General features: G+C 36.5%; 2 protein-coding genes across 13 annotated transcripts in view; one reads left to right on the top strand and one right to left on the bottom strand.

The window, feature by feature from the left end:
• Window positions 1–10,720, bottom strand: part of LOC124214018 (putative sodium-dependent multivitamin transporter) — a 68,006-nt gene extending 57,286 nt beyond the window's left edge. For 4 of the 9 annotated variants that reach the window (XM_069134219.1, XM_069134217.1, XM_069134218.1 and 1 more), the window contains exon 1: window positions 9,705–9,744. Coding sequence is in view for 5 of the 9 variants with exons in the window: in XM_046615966.2 (XP_046471922.1) it covers window positions 9,705–9,768; window positions 10,016–10,035 (84 nt within the window). In the remaining 4 variants the exon portion in view is untranslated. The other 5 variants (XM_046615959.2, XM_046615957.2, XM_046615958.2 and 2 more) reach the window with 5 other exon arrangements.
• The window catches only part of LOC124214016 (protein expanded), a 143,997-nt gene extending 119,702 nt beyond the window's left edge, over window positions 1–24,295 (top strand). For all 4 annotated transcript variants that reach the window (XM_069134215.1, XM_046615954.2, XM_046615956.2 and 1 more), the window contains 8 exons: window positions 7,111–7,190; window positions 10,638–10,878; window positions 12,265–12,540; window positions 14,074–14,239; window positions 14,995–15,294; window positions 15,426–15,707; window positions 16,116–17,941; window positions 19,362–24,295. In XM_069134215.1, the coding sequence (XP_068990316.1) occupies window positions 7,111–7,190; window positions 10,638–10,878; window positions 12,265–12,540; window positions 14,074–14,239; window positions 14,995–15,294; window positions 15,426–15,707; window positions 16,116–17,941; window positions 19,362–19,838 (3,648 nt within the window). In that variant the 3' untranslated portion in view covers window positions 19,839–24,295. The remainder of the gene's footprint in view (window positions 1–7,110; window positions 7,191–10,637; window positions 10,879–12,264; window positions 12,541–14,073; window positions 14,240–14,994; window positions 15,295–15,425; window positions 15,708–16,115; window positions 17,942–19,361) is intronic.
• Window positions 24,296–24,708: the final 413 nt, after the last annotated feature.

Consider the following 24,708-nt stretch of genomic DNA (forward strand, 5'->3'; position numbering starts at 1 on the left):
TTATCTTTGCGCAATATATCAATAATACTGTTATACATTGACGTTTGAATATATTTCAACTGAATTCGATTCCTCGTGTGAAGCGTTTCATTACTAAAGTATCAAAGATTTTTCATAGGCCTCATACACGTGTCTTTATATTATGTAAGATTTACAGAAAAACAAAACGATCCGTATTAAGGTTATGTAGCATTCCTACCTTTACCGACCGAGTAAACTCACACTTTTTCTTCGTCTATTAAATATACAAATGAAGGGAAAAGGTTCAAATTCCGACGGTGCATCGTTCTTTCGTAGTGGATTTCAGGAACTTACTTATACCGAAATTATTGTAATTCCTAGTTTTCGTTCAGCGACCTCAATACTGCATGAAAATAATCTCACAAAGGATTACTTTACTCCAAATTTTTTGCGGAATTGCGAAAAGTATCTCAATTATGCACTTTTTGGATCCAAAGTGCGGGAAATGTGGAAACGGTAACACGTGTCAAATAAAACCACCCATTTTTTTTGACGATTTTCCGGATTTCAGTAACTTTCCTGAATTTTGCTAGAAAAGATGGATGCACCGTCGACATTTTAACCCTTTCCATTCATTTGTTTATTTAACATACGGTGAATTTGCTCGGTCGGTAAGGGTAGGACTGTTGCATGACCTTAAACGAAAATTATCAATTTAGTTTTCTTTTTCACTGAAATCGACATTTAGGTTGCCCTGTTCTACTTAAGGCTTCGCAAACGTAAAACTGTTTTGAGTAAATTTTTAATTGCGCAGCCTAAGTCCGTTTAGTTCTATAGATATTGAGAAAAAAAAATACAACTTCGAATTGTGTGGATCTAAAATTTCCAAGAGAATTGCGGAAAGCTCTATTAAGTAGTATTACTATCTGGCCAATTATCGCAAGCATCCATAAGGATGGAAAAAAAATGTTGAGTTCATGCGGGATGTTTTGTATGTTGTGAAAAAGTAATTTCAAATCATTAACGACTAGATGAGCGCGTGATAATTCTCCAAGGATTATGCGGTATTAACGTAAAACGTTGACGTAAATTCTTATACATAGCCAGCTGAAATTGAGAATCTCGCGCTGTTACGGCACTGAAAGGGTAAACTTAAGTTTATAAATCAAACTGGTTTTTATTTTTATCTCGAACTCTGTTTCTTTTTCCACCTATTTATATAAATTCTATATTACACGTGAGCCAGTAGATATAACAGTAAAAAAAAAAAAAACTTCAAAACAGAAGAAGGAAAGTTTCTGCTTAGTTTTGCATCAGGTATTCGCACTCAACGTAAAATTTCCAAAATCGTTTAAACTTATCTATGGGATTACTCACTCACTCTCAGACTATCCGCAAAAGTTCGGTCGCAAACTTGATTGAAAATAATTTTGACTATATAAATTAAAGTGTGTATATTTAGAAGCAAATTTTGCACAGTTCATAAAAACGCGGTGAAAACAACATCCGCCATGTAAATGAACCAAAAAAGTTTTCAACACGCGTGTACAAAAAACAATTTCAAATCAAGTTTGAAGATGAAACCTTGTCGACGGAGACAATTGGAAGATAATTACGTTTTACAAATGTGAAACTATCTAGATTCCTCAAAGACGGTCATCGCATCCGTAAACCGTGGTCATAAAATGTAAAACAAGTTGGCGCGGTATTTTATTATTATTACCAAGCGATTAATTTATCGTTTGCCTAAAAACGTGATCATGTCAAGAATTTTTTTTTCAAATCTCGACGCGTCAAGTCCCTCGAATTTAATATTTCTTGAAAGAAAATTATGTAGGTGTATGTGTATTAGACTGGGCCAAAAAAATTGACTATTTTTTTTTTTGAAAAATATATTGAGAATATCATTCAGTATGGCAAAAGAAAAATTCCATGAAATTTTAAGCCCTTAATATTAACTTTAAGAGGTCTATCATCGCTATTTTTGATTTTTAGTAATAATTTGATGTTTTACGTCAGAACTGTCGAAATATTGAAGTGAAAAAATTTATGTTTACTCATTCCTTTATTACATTAAATTCCCTACAAAAAAGGTCTGATTATAGATTTTTGTCAGACAAGCCGTTTCCGAGTAATTAAACTTAATAAATTGATATAATTTCTCGAGAATTTCTCGAGAATTAATCGATAAACTTAATAAATTGATATAATTTCTCGAGAATTTCTCGAGAATTAATCGAGAAATTATATCAATATATTAAGCTTAATTACTCGGAAACGGCTTGTCTGACAAAAATCTATAATCAGACCTTTTTTGTAGGGAATTTAATGTTATAAAGGAATGAGTAAACATAAATTTTTTCACTTCAATATTTCGACAGTTCTGACGTAAAACATCAAATTATTACTAAAAATCAAAAATAGCGATGATAGACCTCTTAAAGTTAATATTAAGGGCTTAAAATTTCATGAAATTTTTTTTTTGCCATACTGAATGATATTCTCAATATATTTTTCAAAAAAAAAAATAGTCAATTTTTTTGGCCCAGTCTAATGTGTATATATGTGAAAAACGTAGTATGAATGAAAAAAAAAATGAAAAGTAAAAAACGTGAATTCAATCACGAATTGCCCGGAATGAGGTAAGTTTACACGCTTAGAACCAATTATTGACCCTTCTATTTTCCAAAAATATAAATTGATGTCAGAAATTGTAAATTTCACGATGACTAAAACCAATTGCTAGACGGTTAGACACTACAAACTTATTTTTCGGTAAATGTTAGAACGAACAATCAAACGAAAAAAAGGTTAATAATTTGGACAGAGTCAGTAACTGATACACTTAGTTCATTTAGTTTTATTTTAATGATGACTCGTTTTACGATCTATTTCGACGACCGAATAGTGTGTTGAACAAAAACTCAATTTGAATAAAGTCAAAGTTATAATTGAAAATAATTGTTTGAATATATCCTATGGTTGAAAATAAAATCTTTAAAAGCAGATAAAACAGCAAACGAAACTTGGAATCATTTTTTTAATTCGTAGCGATTTCGACACAGAGATTTAATATTGACACCGAATGATTGGCAACGAGGCTTGTAACTTGAGAATAGAGCGAATGTAATTGGTTAATCGTACCAAAGTTACCGGGGATGCATTTTTTATGCGGCAATTAATTTCGTCGGAACGCGCAGCGCAAGCTCTTCACGGAGCTGCGGAGCCTGAAAGAATGTCTCGAAAGACTTAGCCAGCAATTTCTATCCACCGTAATACTCCTGCGGTATACATATTGAGGGCCATTATTCAAATGGGCTTAAATACTAACGCGCTTGGATCACCGAATGGATGGGGGGGATTAATGGAAATTGGTTACCCGGAATCGGTTGGGAAATCGAGGGATCGAGGGGTAAAGGAAGAAAAATAAAAAAATAAATAAACGAAAAGGAGAAGGAGGAAGGTGAAAATAAGAATAAAATTCCAAACGATCCGAGTCCCTCGACAGCATTAGTCGATTATTTTATACAGCTCAAGAGCTTAATTTAACTTCGTAGCGTGATTTTCAACGCTTCAACGTATAGAATTTATATTTTATAATTCTTACAGCTGACCCGAAATTACAATTAGTTAAACAGCAGATCTACATGCTTGTAGACTTGAAGTCGTTCGTTCGAAATTCTTTCGGTTTAAATTTTTTCAACAATACTACCGAGTTTGCTTTCAAAGCTGTGGATATTTGAAGCAAAATGAATACCGAGGGGTTGACAACATCTTGCGGAATGTCGTAAAATTCCTCTAATAAACACGAAATCTTGCAATATCTCACAGAATATTTGAAATTTCATGAAATGATTTTTTTCCGTGTAGCATTACGACTGCTGAAATTTCAAGAAATCACTGAACGCGCGCGAAATCTTGAAATCATAACATTGATTTTCTTGTCATATTTTTTGTGTACTGAAATACCGTCAATTTTCGAAATCACTCTTATAGCCACACTCAATTTTGGTATAAACCTACATTTTTTGTGAAAAAAAAAAAAAAAAATGTGGCGCCCGGAGCTAGAATGGGGGGTACATTGAGTTCGGAATATGTATGAACAAGTGATTAAACATACTAAACACTAAGAATCAGAAAAGAAACAAAAAGATTAGCAGGAAGAAATACACGATCGGGATTTGAACATGAATTTCAAGTTCTACGCTGGTGTTTTTTCTTCTTTTGCTGACCGTTTAACTCCTTAACCTCTGCTGACCTTTGATTACCCTCTCGCCTTAATGAATCGAATTTGTGTCATTTTTTAAAGCTAATTTATTTGTATCTCCCAAATTAAAGGCAAGTTAAAGGCAATCTTTACTCTGAAATAAAAATTGTGGTTTTACACAAAGAAGGGTGATCGGCTGCTTTTTTTTACCTCCTATTGGAATTTAGCGTACACTTTTGCAAACATGAAACTCGCTAATTATCCGGAAAGTTTTACATTTCATCCAAATTCATCACCTTTATGAGTAATTGTTTACTTCTCCTCACCTTTTGTGATGTAAGAAAAGTATTGGTTTCGATCGAAAATAACTTTTTCTAATTTCTACGAATCTTCGCGTTTTCGAACCTCTCAAACCTGAATAAACAGGTTTTTAGAAAAATGGTGGTTTGGATTTCGGTCTGTCGGTCTGTCCGACAAATTCCCGCTATAATCTCGGAAACGGCACGATGAAAAAATTTGAAACTTCCAGGATTTTACACTCACAAGACGGTGACGATAAATTGCCATGTCCCGTTCAATTTGAACTTCCGGGTTTACCGGAAATAAATCGATTTTCAACGTTATACCGACAAACATATAATTCATTCAAATAAACGATTATGTTTTTCTCGGCTTAAATTGTTTTTCTCCTAATTCTTCTTTCAAAACTTTTTCATTCGGTTGCTAAGTCCGATTAATTTCAGATTTGTCATTCGTCCGTTTGCGAGATCATCACGAAAGTTTGTCGGACGGAGACCGACAGACTCTTTCCTTTTCATGGCGATGACGAAATTACCATTTCAACGAACGATCAAGTCATTAATTTTTGCGATAAAATAACTGTGTTAAACTATTGGTTTAATAGTGAGCAACGACATGGTGTCCGACCATTAGGACATTCACCTAATGCGCTGTGAATATTTCATTAAAATTGAGGAACAATAATTTCGTTGATCTAACAATTGGCAGAGATTTTTCATCCAAAACACTGTAGCACGTGATTATTCTAAATTTAATTGAAAATGGCGAGAGGCATGACCAGCTCGGGATGGAGGGAGTGAGGTTGGAAGCTGTTTCGGAGTGATATTCCATGTGTGTACGTGAAACGATCCACCGTGTAATTAAACGAGTCCGACACTTTGTGCAGGCGGCATATCGCCAAGGTAGGCTTCAGGTAGCCTTCTTACGGTGAAGGTAGGTAATGGCTCTTCTTTCGCCGTTGAAGCTTCTCTGGGCGTCATGCTGTTTCTGCAAAATTATCATTCCTTCCTTCGGATCGATCCGTCTTCGAGTCGACGCACGGGGGACGGAACGGATTTGTTAATGATGTTAGTTAACAAACAATCGATACCGTTTGTCAATTTTACTACAAGAGAGTGATACATTGAGTATTTGTCAAATTATTATACGTATCCGCAAGCTATGAAGATTTATTTAAAAATATACTTACCGGAAGATAATAGAATTATAAACAGAAGCTTAGATGTTATGAAAATCCTTGAAAGTCTATAGTATATTTGTTTGATGCTACTTTACGAGTCATTTCATTTTATGCAGAGGAATAAAGCTTGTACAAATTCACTGAAACAGTCATTTTCAAAATCATTTTGGTATCTTTAAATATGTAATTTTACAACATTGCGGGAATGTCTGTTATAAATAACAAATGACAATACCGAATTTACTACTGAGAAAATAAAAAAAAAAAAAAAATCTATTTCAGTGACTTTATCTCCTGATCAAAATGAGTCATTGCAAAGTTAAATCGAACGAATCTATTAGATTTTCAACCATTTTGAAAAGATTTGAATAAAAATATTGATGTTCAAGATTTCTCTTGATGATTGTAGTGTTTTTTATTTTTGTCTTTGCAAATAAATCTCAATAGCTTGCAAATATGAGAAATTAATAGTGACTCAATGCACAACTATCTCTTAATAAAATTAATACAAAGTATAAATCCTTGGCCGACCAACCTGTTCTTAATTTCATTTGTGTTAAGCATCCGGTATTTTAGTGAAGTAACAACGAAGTGGAATAAGCAGCGTGGCTACAGTAGTAAAAGTCAACAATTTTGGCGACGAAAATAGTTGTTACAATTAACTACGATGTTCAACTCAGCTGACAAAAAACCACCGAGTCCTTCATACATTTTGTTACATCATCACGCGTATTTTGTCTATGAGTAAATTAATAAGATCAAATTGATGTATGATTGAATGCAATAAATGGAATGGTTCAATTGACAGAAAAATGAAGTAAGAACTTTTCAGGTCGTCAACTTTATATTAATGTTAAAATTAACCAGCAATTAAAGGTATTGTCAACGCTAGTTACGGTCAATTGCACAACTGCATTATATAAAACTAATTTTGTTATCGTTTCAAATCTATAGATTACTTGGAAAAATAATATTCCTTCATATTCACGTTGAACAGAGATTTGTTTGCGTAAACCATCAACTCTATTTTGTTCCAGTCATTGATTAGATTCGCAAAATTGATATTTTGTTATGTGAGTACTTATAATCATGCAAAGAAATGTTACATTCATTGTTTTCCACCCAAATTTTTAAAAATGAAACCAGAACGAATCACCTCATCAAGAATTATACTATAGATTACTCGAAAAAAAAAATAAAAAAAAAAAAAACATTGATCTGGACGTTTTTCCCATTTTTATCCGAACACGATTAAAATTCAATTTTAATGAAGTTGTCTACATTTTCATTTCTTATGTTCGTGAATTTTGATCTCTGAAATAAGAGTGGGAAAAATGATACGATGTATTCAATATCTGAAAAATCGTTCGCCACGCGGGCATGTGTCATGTTAAATGAAGCATAATTCAACTTATCTTATTTTACGGACTCATTCTCACATTGTTCATTCTTTCGATTTCAGGGTCTTGATAGCAGCGGAAGACCAGCATTTGTGCTCTATTTTCGGGTTCAGTACTACGTGGACACCCCGTTACTCTTGAGGTAAGTACTTTTTCCACTCGATTTAGATTCATTTCGTGTCACCATGAACCGGATATTGCAGCCAAAATATTTATTCTGTTTCAATTTATTTATTTGGTTAGTTAGTCCACGGGTAAGTAGCATTCTATTACTGAGGATCGACGCGAAAATGAATTTTGCATTCATCACATCTCTAAGGCAAAGTTTCAATTCGAAAAGGAGATAAAATTGTTCAACGTGCTTCTCATAAACACTTTACTGTTTGGCTTAGCAATTGGAAGATTTTCGCATCATAGTTTACGCTGTAACATTATTACTGTAATAATAACTGCAGTCAAATTGGAAACCGATCGAAATTTTCACTCTAAAAAGGATGAACCCGCCGTGTTATCGCTCTTTGGCGTGGCGCTAGGCAGAAATTTCAATAGCCTTTCTTTCTTCCTCGTTTTTTTTTTTTCTTAGTCGTCTCCTTCTCTCTGTTGCAACGAATGCTTGGTTTGGTATCGTGGTACCTGGATCCCTACGGCATCTTGGACCGTTTGGTTAATTGAACCAATCAATTGCCGGTTGAAATACTCCTCGGTGCCACTGTGGGCGATTTGTTACCTTACGAAACCCCTGCTTTATTTACAGCTATAAACACGCTGTTCTTTTTCTCAGTTTGAATTTTCTTCGTCTCTTTTTCTTCGCTGTCGTTCTTTTTCATCCCACAAAGAGAGCGGCATGTACCGATTAGAAGTAGCAGCCGGTAGTCCAGAGATACCGGCGTTTATTTTCCACCATGCCACTCCAGTAGCCGAACAACGTGTACAAGTGTTTGACCGATGCTCTGATAATTAGAAATTATTACCTGCTCTGTGATAAATAGTCCTCTGTCTGCGCTAAATAATAAACTATTCTGCTCGGTAATTAAAAATCGTTTTAGGATTACCGACGGACAAAAACATAGGCTGTGATTTCAGTTTCTGAATTTTTCTGAATACCTACGTAATGCGTTTTGACGGTTATACGACGTTGAAAGTGTTCGGATATTCTCAATTATAAATGTGTTGAAATACTGTTGGAAAGAAGTCAAATTTTTCTAGACTTCATATCGGTTGACACAAACTTTAATGACATTTGCATAGATTCGAATTTAACGAAGAAAATTGGTCTGCTGGTTTTGGAAATACATTTTATACAACGCGAGCATGTTTTACGTGTTTCTCCATGCGTGTTTTCCATACACAAAGGGCCTGTTTCTATGACGGTCGAGTGAGTCTGCGAATGCGCCTGCGCAGAGTACTGTGAAGACCACTTTTGAGTCCTAAGAGTTGAAAATGGTCGTCTCTTTACTGCGCGCATGCGCTCTCGCAAACAAATCTGACATTACGCGACCCTAACCTCAATTTCGTGATTCGTGAAAAACCGCGTAACGTACTCTTGTAAACTTTTGATATATGAAGAATCGTGTGCAATAAGGAAACAACGGTCTTTGTCGACTGCACTTCTCGTCTATTATTCATATTTAAGATCATCGCATGAGCCGGAATCTTATCGAAGATATGACAAAATATTTTTATCTACACTGGCCAGTAATTTATGTTCAAAACATATTCTTTGGTGTTTAATGGAACTGTATTGTTGCATAAAATTCCCTTTGGCATTAAGAAGAACTCGCTTTCTTTTCTCTTCGTGTTATTTTAAATCGTAAGCTGTTTACTAAAATTCCTGGTACGATATGTTTTAAAAAAGTCGCAGCTCGACGTAAAAATCGTTTCAATTGCAAAATCGGCAGTTTTTTAAGAAATTGATCTGTCAATTGAAGAGTACAGAACATTTGCTGGTCATTGAAGTAAATTATTTTCCGTGGAAATTTAATGGAATCATTGTTATTGGTTTTGGATTTACAGAAAATCACATATCCTATTGATAAATATTGCGGTGGTTATACGGAGGTCGTATCTTTTTTTACTTATTTAGACCGAAAAAGTTACTTGAATACATAAACATGAACACATGAACGACGAAAATCGTATGTTGGAAAGTATTCCGGTAGTTAGAACTTTTTTTTATCAAATCAATAAATAAATTATTAGATTATAAATGTGTCCTGCAGACATTGTTTTTCATTGCACAATTCATCTATCTTCATTCACGATTCAATTACCGCTATTAAGCAACGGCATGTGCTCTGTAATACATACGTACACACCTCGAATTGCATTGCGGTTTTTGCAAATTCTTTTTTTCTTTTTTGTAAATCATAAAAATGCATGTCTGTTAGAATTAAAATACGAGCTATTTTTATGACAATGATACTGGGTCAATTTTTGACGTAGGTACGGTAGTAGGTTTGCAACGAAGCTTTTAGAGGTTTTTAACGATATAATTTTCGGAACTGAAGCTCCACAATAGCTAAACTTTATCATTTCAGGTGCTGAAAAATTCTCGATTGAATATTGTTTCACTTTTTTATAAATTACAATTACCTGTTTTATATTCTCTTTCTAAATCGATTTATTACTGAGTTAACCATTGACCATTTTACATTACCTCAATCGTTGTTGCATGTTGTCTGGCTCTCTCACTTAGCAATTCACTTCCATTTTGCACATAACTGTAATCAAAAATTCTCAATGAAACTGATCTTTCATCGTTCATTTATATTTTTCAAAAATCTCATTATACTTGGAGATGGCAAATTGTTTCAAGAGTTTAATTATAACATTATATCTTACGTACTATATGTACGTGACAACTATTTGTGTTTCATTAAAATCAGTACAGAAATAGCACCGTTCCATTATTTTACGAAATGAAAATAGAGTATACGCGTTATGCCAGTTGAAATTTTATTAACTCACCTTTCGTAAGTAGAAAGCATTAATACCAAATCTCTCTTTAACTGGTGAACACAAGGAAATGAAAATTCGTATCAACTATCGAGCGTTTCTTACTTTAATATTCTTCGTGAATATTTTGGTCGCGGTTTCAACTTTGAACATTTTCGACTCCACCTGAAAACAATTTAAATTGCATAAGTTTTCGGAAACACAAATTAAGTTTATGATGTAAAATTTGCCAACGTGAGTAGATACATAGACTCGTCGACCACAATTTACAACAAGATGATGAAGAAGACAACGAAGATAAATGCAATCGCGGCATCATCATCAGCCGAAAACGATCAATTACTAAAAAGATCTCCATAAATTGAAAACTTGAACGCATCGACGCTAGTTACTTTGCGATGATAATTTTTCTTGCTGCGATTAATCATCGCAAGTAACAATCTGAATCGATCAGTTTTACTGGTCCATTTAAATGGGTCACAACGATATTCACTATATGCGTAGTTTTTTGAAATATTACAAGAAGGTCGATCTCGCCCTGATAATTCGGACCTCGTGTTCCACCGTTTTCAAAAATTTTCACGGTCAATCTTTTCTCGCCCCAGCCTCATAAAACCGTTTCTTTACTTTCCAGCGATGAGACGACCCGGCACCATTACTATCTCCAGCTGCGCGACAACGTCGTCCGACATGGCGGCGGGGTGGAAAGCCTCCACCCCCACCACCCCTTGCACAAACCGGGGGTGGTTGCGCCCTTGCTCGCGCTTGCAGGGCTCGCTCTTCAGGCCGACCTCGGCGACTATTCCGAGGAGCGTCATCGACCTCACGCCGGTTCGGTCGGTTACTGCAAGTCTACCGACTACCTTCCACCCCACGTGAGTCATTACTCTTAAGATTTCCATCAACCATGGGATATTTCCCAATGGGGGTGATGGTGAAGGGTTGAAAATTTATTACTCACTTTTGGGAATCGTGTGATGATTATGTTTATCGCATGTTTGTGACACGCACGCGTGTTGAATAAAAAAAAGCTAGCGTTTTTATTCTATTTTCCGCACTACGTCGACTGTAATGAATGAGGTGTACAGCCGGACAACGAGTTACAACGGTTGGCTCAGTCGGTGAATCAGCTGCGAAAGTTACCGACTCTGTGGAGAAGATAACTGACAATGAGTAACGACCGGCAGGTGCTGCCCTCTGAGTACACAAGTGTGAAACATCTTTTACTATTACTTCGTGGTTTGGACAAGTTCAGTTTTCAAAGCTTTGATTAAGGGTGAATGTGGGCTTTATCCGTGAAACAAAAATTAGTCAAAAAGTAAAACCAGTTGTAAAATATTTCAACACTGTTATTTACGTCAATGAATTGTGGTAGAAACAAAAATATTAAAAATATTCGAGTAATGATTCTATAATTGAAACATTCAAAATTATTGAATTGTGGTATTTTTGATTTCATTCTAACGTTTTTAAACTCCGGATGGTAGTAGAAGAGACGGAGGCACGACGGACCCCTTAAACCGCTAATTATTTTTTGTGGTTCTTGAGCACCGGCTACAAGTTGTTTCGATGTATCTCGAACAGGTTCATCGGTATTTTTCGATGAGTGAAAACAAAAAAAAACAGCAAAACTCCGGGCCGCGAGCCCTCTCCAAAAATTCGACACATTTTTTTTTCTTCTAAATAACTGTATCCTTTAATTCTATTTGTATTGAATAAATCATTGATTATATTATCTATCAATATGTATGACAAAAAAAATGTATACTCCGGAGCAAATGGCCTTTATCTCAAATATAGTTTTTAAAATAGCTGTGTCTCAAAGGAATGTTGCAAACTTCAATTCAACACCTATTAATCGAACCTCCAATATCTCAATATTAAAGGAAAAAATTTATTTTGCCTACATATTTTGGGGGGTTCGTCCAAAGCAGAAGACCATAATACAAATATGAATCGACTAAAATGTACTTTAAATTATATAAATGCAGGCGGTTTTTACTAACCTACTCTGAAATGCATAAGTGCAGGCAAAAATTTTACGCTGAATTACATGAATGCAGATGGATTCCGGTGAAGCGTATACTGGATTGAATAAATGCAGGTGGACTTCAGGGGGAATTTAATGTAAATTGCATATAAATGCAGATAGCTTAACCCCATGAGATTAAAGCCTATGAGACATTGACGTGAAATACCCTCGTATGTGGCAATAAAAATCTAATTTACACTTTTCTTTTTTTTTTGTTCACATTTCCCAGATGTGTATCGAGAAGAATATACTTAGTATTCTTAGCGCCCAGCATCGAGATAATCGCGGATTGTCACGAGAGGAAGCGGAGCTCCAATATATCCGGGAGGCGGTGCTCCTGGAAGCGCCGCTCAACGCGCACCTCTACCGGCTTCGTAGGAGCAAAAATGAAGCCGGCCCTGGACGGATCCTTCTCGCGATTTGCGCTCGTGGAGTCCGCGTATACGCCGAGGAAGAGACGCCTCGAGTATTTGCCTGGAACAACATCGGCAAACTCTGCTTTGATGTAAGTACTTTCGCTCAATCTGCGGAACTCTTCAAGAGATAATCGCGTACCCGTTTATTCTTGCAATACATACATTTGCACATACGTACAATTATATTCGTCGTGAATAACCCCCATAATGCGAATCTAAAATTGTCGGATACACTTAACGCTACATAATTTTACTGAAGAAATAATTTTCCTACGGGGGGGGGATGCACTTTAATTAAAATTGACCCTGCCTGATATTGAACGTAGAGAGCTGCAGATTCGTTTTTTGACTCCGTTTCTTGATCGAAATAATCATCTTGAACGGGAAATTAATTCAATTATTTTTAGGCTGTTTGTAAAACCTTTATTTAAAAAAAAAAAGTAAAGATATCGAAAGTGCAATACGATTCATTATTCAAAACCGTTTTCTGAACACGTGAAAACATCGGCAACTCTTAATCTTGAAAATTGTGAGAGGAGATGAATTTTTTCAAGAAATTTTTTCTCTATCAACTGTTATTATCTTACTTTTTTATTATACATATATCGACGTTACACAGGTTACCTGACTTCAAAAATATACAATATCAACAGTCTAACTCTCAACGATTATTGCGTTATTTAACGCTCACGCTGAAAGACTGAAATATAGTATTTCGCACAAGCTGGAAGCTCGCATGATACAGTTAAACATCATTCATTCTATCACAGTATTCACAGTTCTCGGCTTACACACAGGGGCAGAGTGATTCGTGAACGGATAATTTTTTGGCCAAGTCGATTATGTTGGCAACGCAGAATCAACCGACAGCGCCATCAGCGGCCAGCCGTAAACCCGTTTGAATTTTATGTTGTTGGTTTCGGTTGTGTTTAGGACACGGTCTTACATACAAGACCGTGGCTTAGGAAAACTGCGTTTGTTTCGCGGTCGGCCGGTGGTGGCGCTGTGAGTTGATTACGCGTTGATTTTGCGTTGCCAACGTAATCAGCATGGCCGAAAAATTAGTCGTGTTTGAATCACTGCCCCCGTGTGTATAGATCACGTGAAATTTCGTCTATAGCAATTTCTACTTATTTCACACTTTTCTGAAGCTGCATGTGTCTTAGTTTAACGTAAAGTAAAAGTGTCTTAAATTAACGACACAGTTATACAACCCATAATTATAACAGCTTTTTCAATATCAAAATTTCCTCCCAATTCATCCCTTCCCACAATTTTGAAGATTAAGAGACACCGATTTTTTCACCTGTTCAGAAGACGGTTTGGAACAATTAATCATACTGCATTTTTGATATCGGCATTTTTTCAAAAATAACATTTTGCAATCAGCCTAAAAATGACCGAATTGAATTCCCGTTTCAGGTAGTTATTTCTATCGAGAAACATAGCTCGAAAATAAATCGACAGCTCTCTACGCCCCCTTAAGTATTTAATAAATACCATTCAATTGTAATGCCCAAAAAAAAAAAAAAAAAAAATCGGATATATTTGACTCTTAATCTGAAATTACATTAAATTTTCAAAATTCTAAGTGATTCTGATTTTCTGTCTTTAATTTGCAGCGTAAAAAGTTTGAAATTCGGGCAGTTGACCAACCGGACAAACTCACCTTGTACAGTGGGTGCGATGACAAAAGTAAATTATTGTTGGGACTCTGTCGAGACACCCATCAATTTTCCATGGCTATAGCACCACGACTGAGCGAGGCGCGACGTCGCGAAGAAGAAGGTGAGATATATTATTACGTTAATAGATATATTATTACGTTAATAGATATATGCCGAGCGTTTAACCACTTATCAGTTTGTGTGTGCATTTCATATGATTTCGCAGATTTTTTTGGAATTTCAAAGGATTTAAAGCAGTACATCTGATTTGATAGATTTGAAAGATTTCAGACGATCTCCAAGAATTTCAAGAAACTTCATAGTTTTAGTGATTATATGTCATCTCAAAGATTTCAGATGATTAGACAAGGTTTAACAGAATTTCGGAAAATTTTGAAAGTGTCCGTAGGATCTTAAAAATTCCATTTCATTTCTAAGATTTGAGATATTTGGGATTGTTTCACATGTCGTTATGTAGGATTGTGCGTCAGTAGTGTACATCGGCGTAGGTTGATGATGAAATGGAACCAGTAACTAGGATACTGATTTAAGTTGGTATCGCTGTAAGAACCAATAGCGCCCTCTGCCTGCAATCCCCTACTGGTCCGTATTGCGATACCAACCTGAATCAGTACCCTAGACACAGTTTCCGTTTCAGAATCCACTTCCGCATGTATACATAAGATTTGAAAGGTGGTCAATTCCTTGCTATATGACATGTTAATTAGGACATTGCAAGTAATAAACAAAACTAATACAATTTATCTCATAATCGAATTATAAACCTGGGATAAGCTAAGTTACGTTCAACCCACACAGCAAATCTACACGGTTGATGAAAAGAACCACATCACACCGTACAATTCGTTTTTGCAGAGCGGAAGGTGCTGCGAGACTGCTACATGTACCCAGCGAGGTGCAAATTAAGCTTAGCTGCACGAGGCGCTCGGAGTGACCAACGCATCTCTGTTATTTCAAGTACTTCTTCCAACACAACGTCGGGCATAGTGAGCGATCGAGTTCACAGTGAAGATGAACCTGATACTGCACCAGCTTCAACAGAGTGTCTACCTCGGCTCACAGAGTATCCAAACCACACGCAGCCATCGCAAATCATCAACGGCACTAACGGTGACGAGCATTCCAGGCCGTCGTCTCCTGCTTCTACGGTGGATGGTGAGAATAAAAAAATTAAGAATCACATCCTTCCAACTTACCTTTTTTAAAAAAATAGACTTGCTCTATTTGTGTGCTGAAATTTGATGGAAATGGATTTTCTTTCAACACTTGTAACAACTTCTGTACAGAAGTTGACAACATCGAAGCTGCGCCGTCATCTGTAGCACAGCAACGCCTCGTCTCGACCGCAGGAGTAACAGCGGAAGGCTCGCAGTGCAGCAGTAATTGCAGTACAGTGGTTATTGTTAATGTTCCCGATGGTCCTCCTCCACAAATACGAAGAGCATCTGCAACGTCAAGTCTCGAATTAGGCTACTCGCATACGGCCCAAAATTCAGCTGTTTCTTCAGAGACTGCGAGTTTTCCTGGTGCGATTTACGATAGGTGTAGAAAAACTGGAAAATATGCCGGTGAGTTCCAGTTTACATTCGTCTTTATATTCTGCAAATGCGAGTTTCCTTGATATGCAAAGATTGCGAAGACTCGAGGCTCCGAAAATTTTAGGAATTATTTCCAAGGTATAAAATTTCAACTGTGCTTTTATATAATGCCGATAGGTAGTATAAATTTGTAATTAACTTGTCAAAACGATATTCTTTACGTGCTGGACGAGAATTTAACTTCTTTTGAATAAGGTAATGTGGTAATTAATTGATGTTTCTTTTAACTAAGCATAATAGAAACGTGTTTCGAAACACAAATTTTATGGTATAAGTATGCAGCTGCGATACCAATTAATAATTCCATCTATCGCATCAAATGAAGCTACGAAAACCATTTGATAAATTAACGAAATATCCTTTCTGCATTTTTTTCAGGCACTGACATCGCTAGTGAAACAAGTGGCGTTTATACTCTGAGGAGTAGTGAAATGCAAGACGAACGTAACACAGATGTGTACTCACCAACAGGAATCGCGAATGCATCTTCAGCTGCGAGTGACGTTTGCGCTATGAGTTCGGTTCCCTCAACAACAGACGAAGCCTCAGTGACTTCCGGCTTCTACACAATTCACAGCGGCCTGAGATCAGAGACTAGTGGTGTCTACACCGAAGACGTAAACACAGAAGATCAGGAGCCGATATATAGTATTTGCAAAGACGGTGATCAAGTTGAAAACAGGAATTCGGGAATGGACGAAGCGCTTCTTGAACAGGAGCTCGAAGACTCGAGGTCGAGAAGCAACAGCATTTTGAGCGCTGGCAGTTTCAGGGGAGATGGGAGTGACCCATCGGACGTAGGACCTCTTCTCTCCGCAGACGAACTCTCCGATTTAATCGTTGGGAGATATCCGCCTCGCAAGACGATCAGCAATTCCATGGACTCGGACTGCGACTACGTAACCCTTCCGCCTCCGCCACCACCTCCTAGAACTGACAGTGAAAGGCAGCTCCCTCTTCCGCCACCGTATCCAGTGAGCGGAGATTACGCGACGATTAAATCGCCCATGAGCGAAGCTTCCATCGAACGGGAACCACCGCCACCTCCTCCATACAACGCTGTTCGAGGGGATTTCGTTCCTCTGCCTCCACGAAGGTCCGATCCTCCGCCGCCTCCCCCCTACACGGCACCGAGAGAAAGGATTCAGATCCCTCCGCCGACCCCTCCGAGGAACGACGCAGTCACTCCAAGGGAGCCTCCACCACCGCCGCCGTACCCTGAAATTCCAGATCATCAGGAGGCGGTTTCGACGCTGTACGATAAGGGCGATGAGGAAAATGGTGCCAAAGTTACGGCTGGTAAGTCCTACGGCAGTCTGAATAGAAGCAACGCTGTTTCGACATCTTCGTCAAATTTCTCTTCGGGGATCGTAACGAACGTAGTTCAGACCGCAGCACCGAAACCACCGCCTAGAATTCAACCGCCGACCTATCCTGGGGACAAAATGAAACCCACTCCGGTTCACGCTCCAGTCGCCGCACTCGTCGTTGGGCCTAATAACTATTTGGACGTCCACGCTTCGCGGGGTGGATCGCTGCTTCTTCCTTACCTCTCACCGGCTCCTCCGCCTACGACGCATTCCAGACAACCGCCTCCGCCGCCACCCAGCTTAGCTACCGTGTACACAAGTCAGGTAGCGAGATCGCAGATCGAACAGTACAAGCAACAATTGTACTCCGACGTCGACTTCGTCATGTTCCCACTGAAGGATCCGGCCGTTTCTAAGCAGGAGTACATCGACGCTAAACAAGGATCGCTGATTGCAGCAATGGCGGCTTACCCTCCACCGCCTTACCCTACTTTTAACAATAAATCGTCGGTCGTTTATCGCAGCACGCCTTATCTGCCGGGTTCTTCGTTCTCTTCACCGTCCAAATACGCTTCTAACCAAAACTTGAGTATCGCCGGCGATTCTTCAGGTGGTAATTACTTGCCGCAAAGCAATGTAAGCAGCCACTACGCGGCGAGCACGAGCTCTTTGTACAGCGGAGCAACCTGCTCATCTGGAGGAAGCCATAGTCTTCGAAGAGAACCACCTGCTCCTACGCATCCTCATACTCTACATGGATTTTCAAGGACTAAAAGCGACGATAATATACTTAAAAGTTTTGACTTGTCGCTCAACACTAGGGTTTCGTCTTTGTTGCAGCCGAAACATCGACGGTTACCACCGCCGCCACCCCCACCTCCTTATAAGATTCAGGTAAGATCAGATTTAATTAGATTGGATCTTGACATAAAATATTTGCTTCTCAAAATGATATTTAACCGATATTTGAATACAGCTCCATATTTTAACGTCTGAAGAGCATGTCTTCAAGAATACTGTCTCCAAATCGGTTCGGCCGTGTTAGAAATATCGTAGAAACTGCAAAACGTCACCAAACGAAATGCTAGATGTTACTGTCAATAATAATGATTTCTATTGATAGATTTTAATGAAAAATATGCAAATGTACCTCGATCTATATCATTTTCCATGAATTAAACCCCAATTGAAATTCATGGTTGGCAGTCAAAATGTGCATTCCCAAAATTCGTCTTTTTTTTCTGCCATCTTCTTGTATACAGAGTGAATTCCTAACGATTGCATGGTCTGTTGTCTGCTGAAATTGAATGCGCACGCGCTACGATCCGAGGGGAGTTGTTTATCAGGGCGACCAACCATTTTAAATTTAGACGACAGTTCGCCGCGATGGATGTAACCAATGCAACCTCAAAAATTTTAACAGTTGTCGTTGGTAATTGTGCTCAATTCTTGACTGTCAAAATTTTTGAGGTTAGATACGGTTGGTTGCCTTGGCAAATGACTGCTCTTGGATTGTAGCGCGTGCGCAATAAATTTCAACAGATGACGGACCATGCAATGGTTAGCAAATCATTCTGTACATACATATAGTATGTATATATGTGGTGTTTGATTTTCATGGAGCTTGAAAAGATAACATTATCGTTCGAACGTAGTCGTATTATTTAGAGCGACGCGAATTGAAGAAAAGTATCTCTAGTTGAACAAGGAAATGGATGTCTGCTGGATGAATTTTAGAGCAGAAAAAAGTATAAATATTCTATACGATTTCAGATTCGTCAGTCTTTCGTAGGTTCTTCCCCAACGATCGGAAAAGAATAGAAACGGATTGAGAATTTCAATACGATCTATTCCGATTTCTTTATCCAAATGGATGTTTCGTATTCTTTGAAAAGAATTAATTCGGATAAAAAGAATTGAATCGGATTGATAATTGCCATCCCTTATTCTAAATAAATAATTGAAACGAACAAGCTATTAGAAGTAGCATTGTCGCGAATATGAAGGGATAGAAAAGAACAGGTAAAATCGAATAGTAACGAATAAACATTTAAGAATTAAAACGAATAGTGCCTCATTGGAATAACTCATGCTTAATTCGGAAACTTAAAGAAATGGGATTCATAATTCTGCTAATCGTTCCGTTTCTATTCTTTTCCGATTGCTGGGTCATTTATCACATTCGTTCTTGCTCTTGATGTTGTACTTAAATTGTACTAACTCTTTCAGTTAAATTATAAATGACTTCAACAAGGAGAAATATAACTCTTAGTCTGATGAAATGTAACTGAACGAATTGGCGTATTTGTTACAGACTTTGGAAAAGAGTCAACCTCTTCCATCGACCTCCTCATCGTCGATAAATACGACAAAGTTGAATAGTTCGTCCATGGGAATGCCGGAAAGGGACGATGGTAAGGATGACGGGATGTTGGACATACGAACTTTACGTGAAAAAAGTCGAAATTTAGACTTGCCACTAATATCGGCGCTCTGCAATGATCGGTACCTTCTGAAACAAACGAACGCCTTTGTCCTACCCAAGCACCCTACCGAAGGCAACGTTGTTTCATCTTCGAAATCGAGCTCGAGGAGCAGTAGCGGGACTTCGAGTAGAAACAAGTACCCAGTGAGCGGTTTATCCACAACACAAATTTCCAAGCCCCCTAGGAAACCCTCCACAAGTACTCACAGGCATCCCGGAGAAGCTAAAGGAAATGCTCATAGATTACTGGCCGCTTCTGGGCCATCGCCGGCCAAAAAGGATCCCACAAGAGCGTCGCATTCATAGTTCAGCAAAGCAGTGATTTCTATCTATAGAACATGGTTTGAGATCTGCAGAAATTTGACTGTTCTTATCTGGCCGCGGATTAAGACTACGAACTGCCAGAGGTAAGTCTCAGTGGCGAGTGTTTGGATTAGAATCACCTGTTATAGTAACTCGGATAGAACGACCCATTGGACTTACAGACCTGGCCAATGCAACAAGTGCAGCAAATGTGCTGGTTGCCGATCTTTGCTCTCGACACAAAAATTTCTGAACTACTTTTGTGCCGCATTATATTTGATAAATAGTTTTTAGATGTCTTCAAAGTTCGTGATTTTAAGTACATTTTGTGGTGACAATGGAAATTGAAATTTTTTCATTCGAGATTTTTAAAAATCAACCGACAATTTTTGATACATGATAATAACGGTTGACAAATATTTTATAAAAAAATTCAGAGTTTGTAAGACTTTTTCAGAATTTGGTTCTTCCAGCATTAATTAATTTATTTTTATTTTTTTTTTCGGAACAAATGGGAATATTTATCCATCAGGGTTATTTCCCTATTCTTAATCAAAGAAGTTGTATGTGAATAGATCAACATGAAAGTGTGTAAATAAGGCCTGAGAACATTCTATTTGAATGTCTGAACTGTTTACTTGCTGAAAAAACATTATTCAACAGTATTGCAGACTTTGAATACTTTGAGCTGCATTCGAAAATAATTAGTATCCTGAAAATGCGTTTGATGAATTTATCAATTGAAATTACACTCGAATCAATTCAGTGATGTCAAAGCTTTAATTGAATGCAAATCATCGTATTTAGTCTATAATTTTAGCGAGAATCTTGTTATTTCGTCACCGATCGGAGTAATAAGTTCCCCACTTGAGCACCGAATTCTTCAGAAACAATTCAAATTAAATATTTTCCACTTGAAAGATTTCAACTGATACGTCCTTTCAGAATTGAAATATTTATGAAAGATTTCAAATATTCTGTTTAAAAAACGTTTTTCAAATTGAGAGATAAGTTGTAGCTTCAACGTTGCTTAAAATTGAAACAGAGCGAACACATACATATTTCTCTACATGTCACGTCTTAACGTCATTCACTGGTACACCTATACATACTACGCATCTATACATATCAGTTTATGTCACTAGTGAGATGAACATATGAAAAATGTAAGCAAGTAGCTTTTTTATTCTCGATCTTTGTAATTATTATATAATTGTACACAATATTTTTAATGTATATTGCATATTGTGCAATCAATGAAATAAATGTTTTTTTTTTTTAAACAATAAATGAAACTTGTAAAGAGCATGCCATGCAAAGTCCGTGACATTAATAATTCAGTTTTTCGATTGAACACATTAAAGATTATTGAAAAAGAGAGCTACGTTACAGAATTATCTAACATTTAATTGAATGTATTTCCGAAGCATTGCACACCAATGAAGAATTCGTTGCGAGGTAAAAATTGTTTATTGTAGAGGATTCGTTCAATAGAATAAGTATTTTTTTTTTTTTATTTTTTTTTTATTTTTCTTTGGGAATCGCATTCATGTTCATCCATTTCAGGATGAGGATGATCCTGCATGCTCAACATTTTTACACAATTATAGAGCTTAGTTGGTTAAACCCGCGAAACAAACTGCTAAATTTTGTAATTTCGTTAACGGCTTTCTCTTGTTAAGACGCCGCTGAACTGGCTTGTCATATATATAATATTTCGTGATGTTATAAGCGGGGAAACTTCTTCGTTAAAGTGCATGCCGAAAATTTAGTTAGCTTTCCGTAAATATGGCTCACTTGAACGAGGAAATTTTCAGGTAACAGGAGCTCGTTCATGATTTTCGCTTTCCTTTTACGTCAATTTTCTGGTACAGCACGATACTAAGTCATTTTATTGGCCTATTCCGGTAGATCTGACCAATTAAATCACTCGGTGTCGACTCTTTTAGTTCCACGTTGAATGTCCATACAAACTGTCATAGCGCTTATGCCGTCTCGAAATATGAGAAGCCAGTTCAGCGGCGCTTTAAGCACGTTTCGAAGGATTACAGTGCCAAAATAATGACTTTTTTTTGTCTATATCTCTATCACGATGACAATGAGAAATTATTGAGATACGATTTATAGTAATGAAAATGATTGCCAGAAATCATTTTAATACATTTGATAGAGAGCGGACGTTGAATGAAATACCTAGCTATTTAGTCAATTATACTATTGATCAAATATGTAATTTCAAATAATTTTCATAGTCCGTGCTTCTTCATCTCAGGGTGCCATTTTTCATTGTATAATTTTTTAATTTCATCACGACTTTCAATGTATTGTGAGAACCGTAAATATACCTGAAGGCTTCATTGCGTATTATGGTACAAGGCTTGTCACAAGCAGTGTGAATGTCAGGTGTTCATTGGTGATTATATTTACAAATTCTTTTATTCTGATTGGTTCAGTATATCTCAAAGTATGTTATACAGCATGAATATAGTAGGTAAACATACAATGTATAATAATCCTCTAGTAAAATATGAACTGTACTTTTTATTTGCAAAATACCTTAGATAATAATGTTTTAAAATGCAATAAATTGAAATTTTCTCTTCCGTTAAGGTTTGAATTGGAAGACATAATTTTCGCATTGATTATTTATGCACTAAAATTTCTCTTTTGAAAGCGCTCTGGTCAGTCAACACGTCGTAACATTTTCGTGCACCAGTTGATTCGATTATTTTACTTCATTCTTCTTCATCCCATCAAATGAAATTATTCATTGAAACGCATCTAACATTTCGAATAGAAATGGGGCATTCCATGCCAAATCGCCGAGATTTTAATCCCACTATTACTAATTTGGTTAAAACTTTTTCAGACTACGTTCCATTTTCTCTGCATCTTTTCAGGCAATCGTATTCCAGTTATGAATATTAAAACCTTTTCATTGCATACTTGGACCGTTTTTGTAATTTTCAGAAAATTATAAAACATTGTATTTCTGATATCGATTTTATCTGCAAGACCAGTCCTATGCTTATTTTAAGGTCGACCTCATGGTGGAGTCGGTTACTTTCTCATGTTTGCAAACACTGAGATTCTTCAAGCGTTTAATTTTTTTCAATTTGGGAATTGCGATAAAAAGTTTTAAAAAATCAAAACGATGAAATAAAAATTGAACCCTTCATAGTGATTCCAAATGATCACTATAAAAAATTCGAATTTTTAGAATCTTTCAAGAGGTTCAAAAATAGACGACCCAGATAAAAGCTGCAACTTTCACAACTCAGAGACGATTGAATTAAAGAAAAATAAATAAATAAATAAAACGTAGGTTCTCCTCTTACAAGTGAAATTTTCATCCAAAATTGAAAATAGTGAGGTTCAAAACTCCGAGATTAGGCTGCTCTCTATTGTTTGCCGAAATAGAATCAGATACAATATAAAAATGAATGTATTTTTTTTTTTTTTTTTTACTACTTTCCACATTCTTACTACAATTTACGTATTTTATTGTTTGCTCAATTGTGTTAATTCATAACGTGTGGCAGAAAATTATATATATAAGTCTTATTATACACAGTTGTAGAGATAAATACATACTTATAGCTACTTGTAACTCACAACTTAGCGTGAGGCCCTAAGAATTACGTTTAGGTATAGTGATATACTGTTAATTTAGACAAATTTAGTGTTACTATACAAACATGTTGAATGTAATATTTATTTTTGAAATTTGTTTTACTTTCGTTCATTATACGCATCTGCTCTGTGGTATCTCGTTAAATAAAATAAACAGCTGTGTTCTAACTAGATTTACAATTTTTTGTCATAGTGTCAGGGTCTGCCGAAAATTCAAATGCCAGCTGTTTCGATTATTCACAATAAATATAAATAATAAACTTTTGCGCGTAATATTTTTGCAAGTATTTCGGATATGCACAAAATTTACCTGATCCTGAAAAATATACTACAAAGTAGATCTGCAAATTTAATCTAGCAGATACTATACGACATATAGTATCGGGCTATTCCACCTGTAAGATTACAGGCTTGCAAGATAATCTTATATTATTAGTTTATGAATTACGAAGTAATACTTATTTGTAATTCTAGTACGTATGTTACAATACTGTATAACGGTAATTATATGTATAATTACATTTATTAATTAATATTGAATATTAAAAATAATAGCATACAATCCATTCTTGTACATAGAATACGTAAATCCATTGGACTTGCTACAGATGAAAACCTTATGTACCACACGCCACCTCACCTATGAATAATAAATTTTTTTTAATAAAACCGAATTCTCAATTTTCAACGTTTATCGCTATAGTCCATTCGCATATTTTTCACCTGATTTAGCAATTCGTCGTACATAATTATTTCATTATTTGAATACATGTATTTGCTGGTTTGTCTGACGTTAATGAATGTTTATGACGCTTTTGCAATGGAAGGATTACACATCGGTAAATAGTAATAAATTCCAGTGAATCAGAGTTGAAAACTATTCGGAGTTTTATTTGGTATGAAGTATTACATCCTATTCTCATTGTCAGTGACAAATTAAGAAAGTTACTTCTTGAGAGAGATGAAACGGAAAAATTAACCAGATTCTGGATACACTTACAAGATATAATATTAGGAAAGGATAGAGATTAAGGAGATTGGTGAGCACTTCTCAGGGGAAGGCGGTGAGAGGGGTAAGCCTATTCTTATACACAGGCCCAACCGATGGTCCTCAACGTCGTTCTCAACTAATAAAATTAAAAAAAAAAAAACTTCAAAGTAAAGGTTTTTGGCAGCTTACTAATGCGGTATGCATCGTCTGTCATTTCATCACTTTTGCCAAATCAACTGAATTGTATTT

This window comes from Neodiprion pinetum, chromosome 3 (genome assembly GCF_021155775.2).
Source record: "Neodiprion pinetum isolate iyNeoPine1 chromosome 3, iyNeoPine1.2, whole genome shotgun sequence".
Classification (NCBI taxonomy): domain Eukaryota; kingdom Metazoa; phylum Arthropoda; class Insecta; order Hymenoptera; family Diprionidae; genus Neodiprion; species Neodiprion pinetum.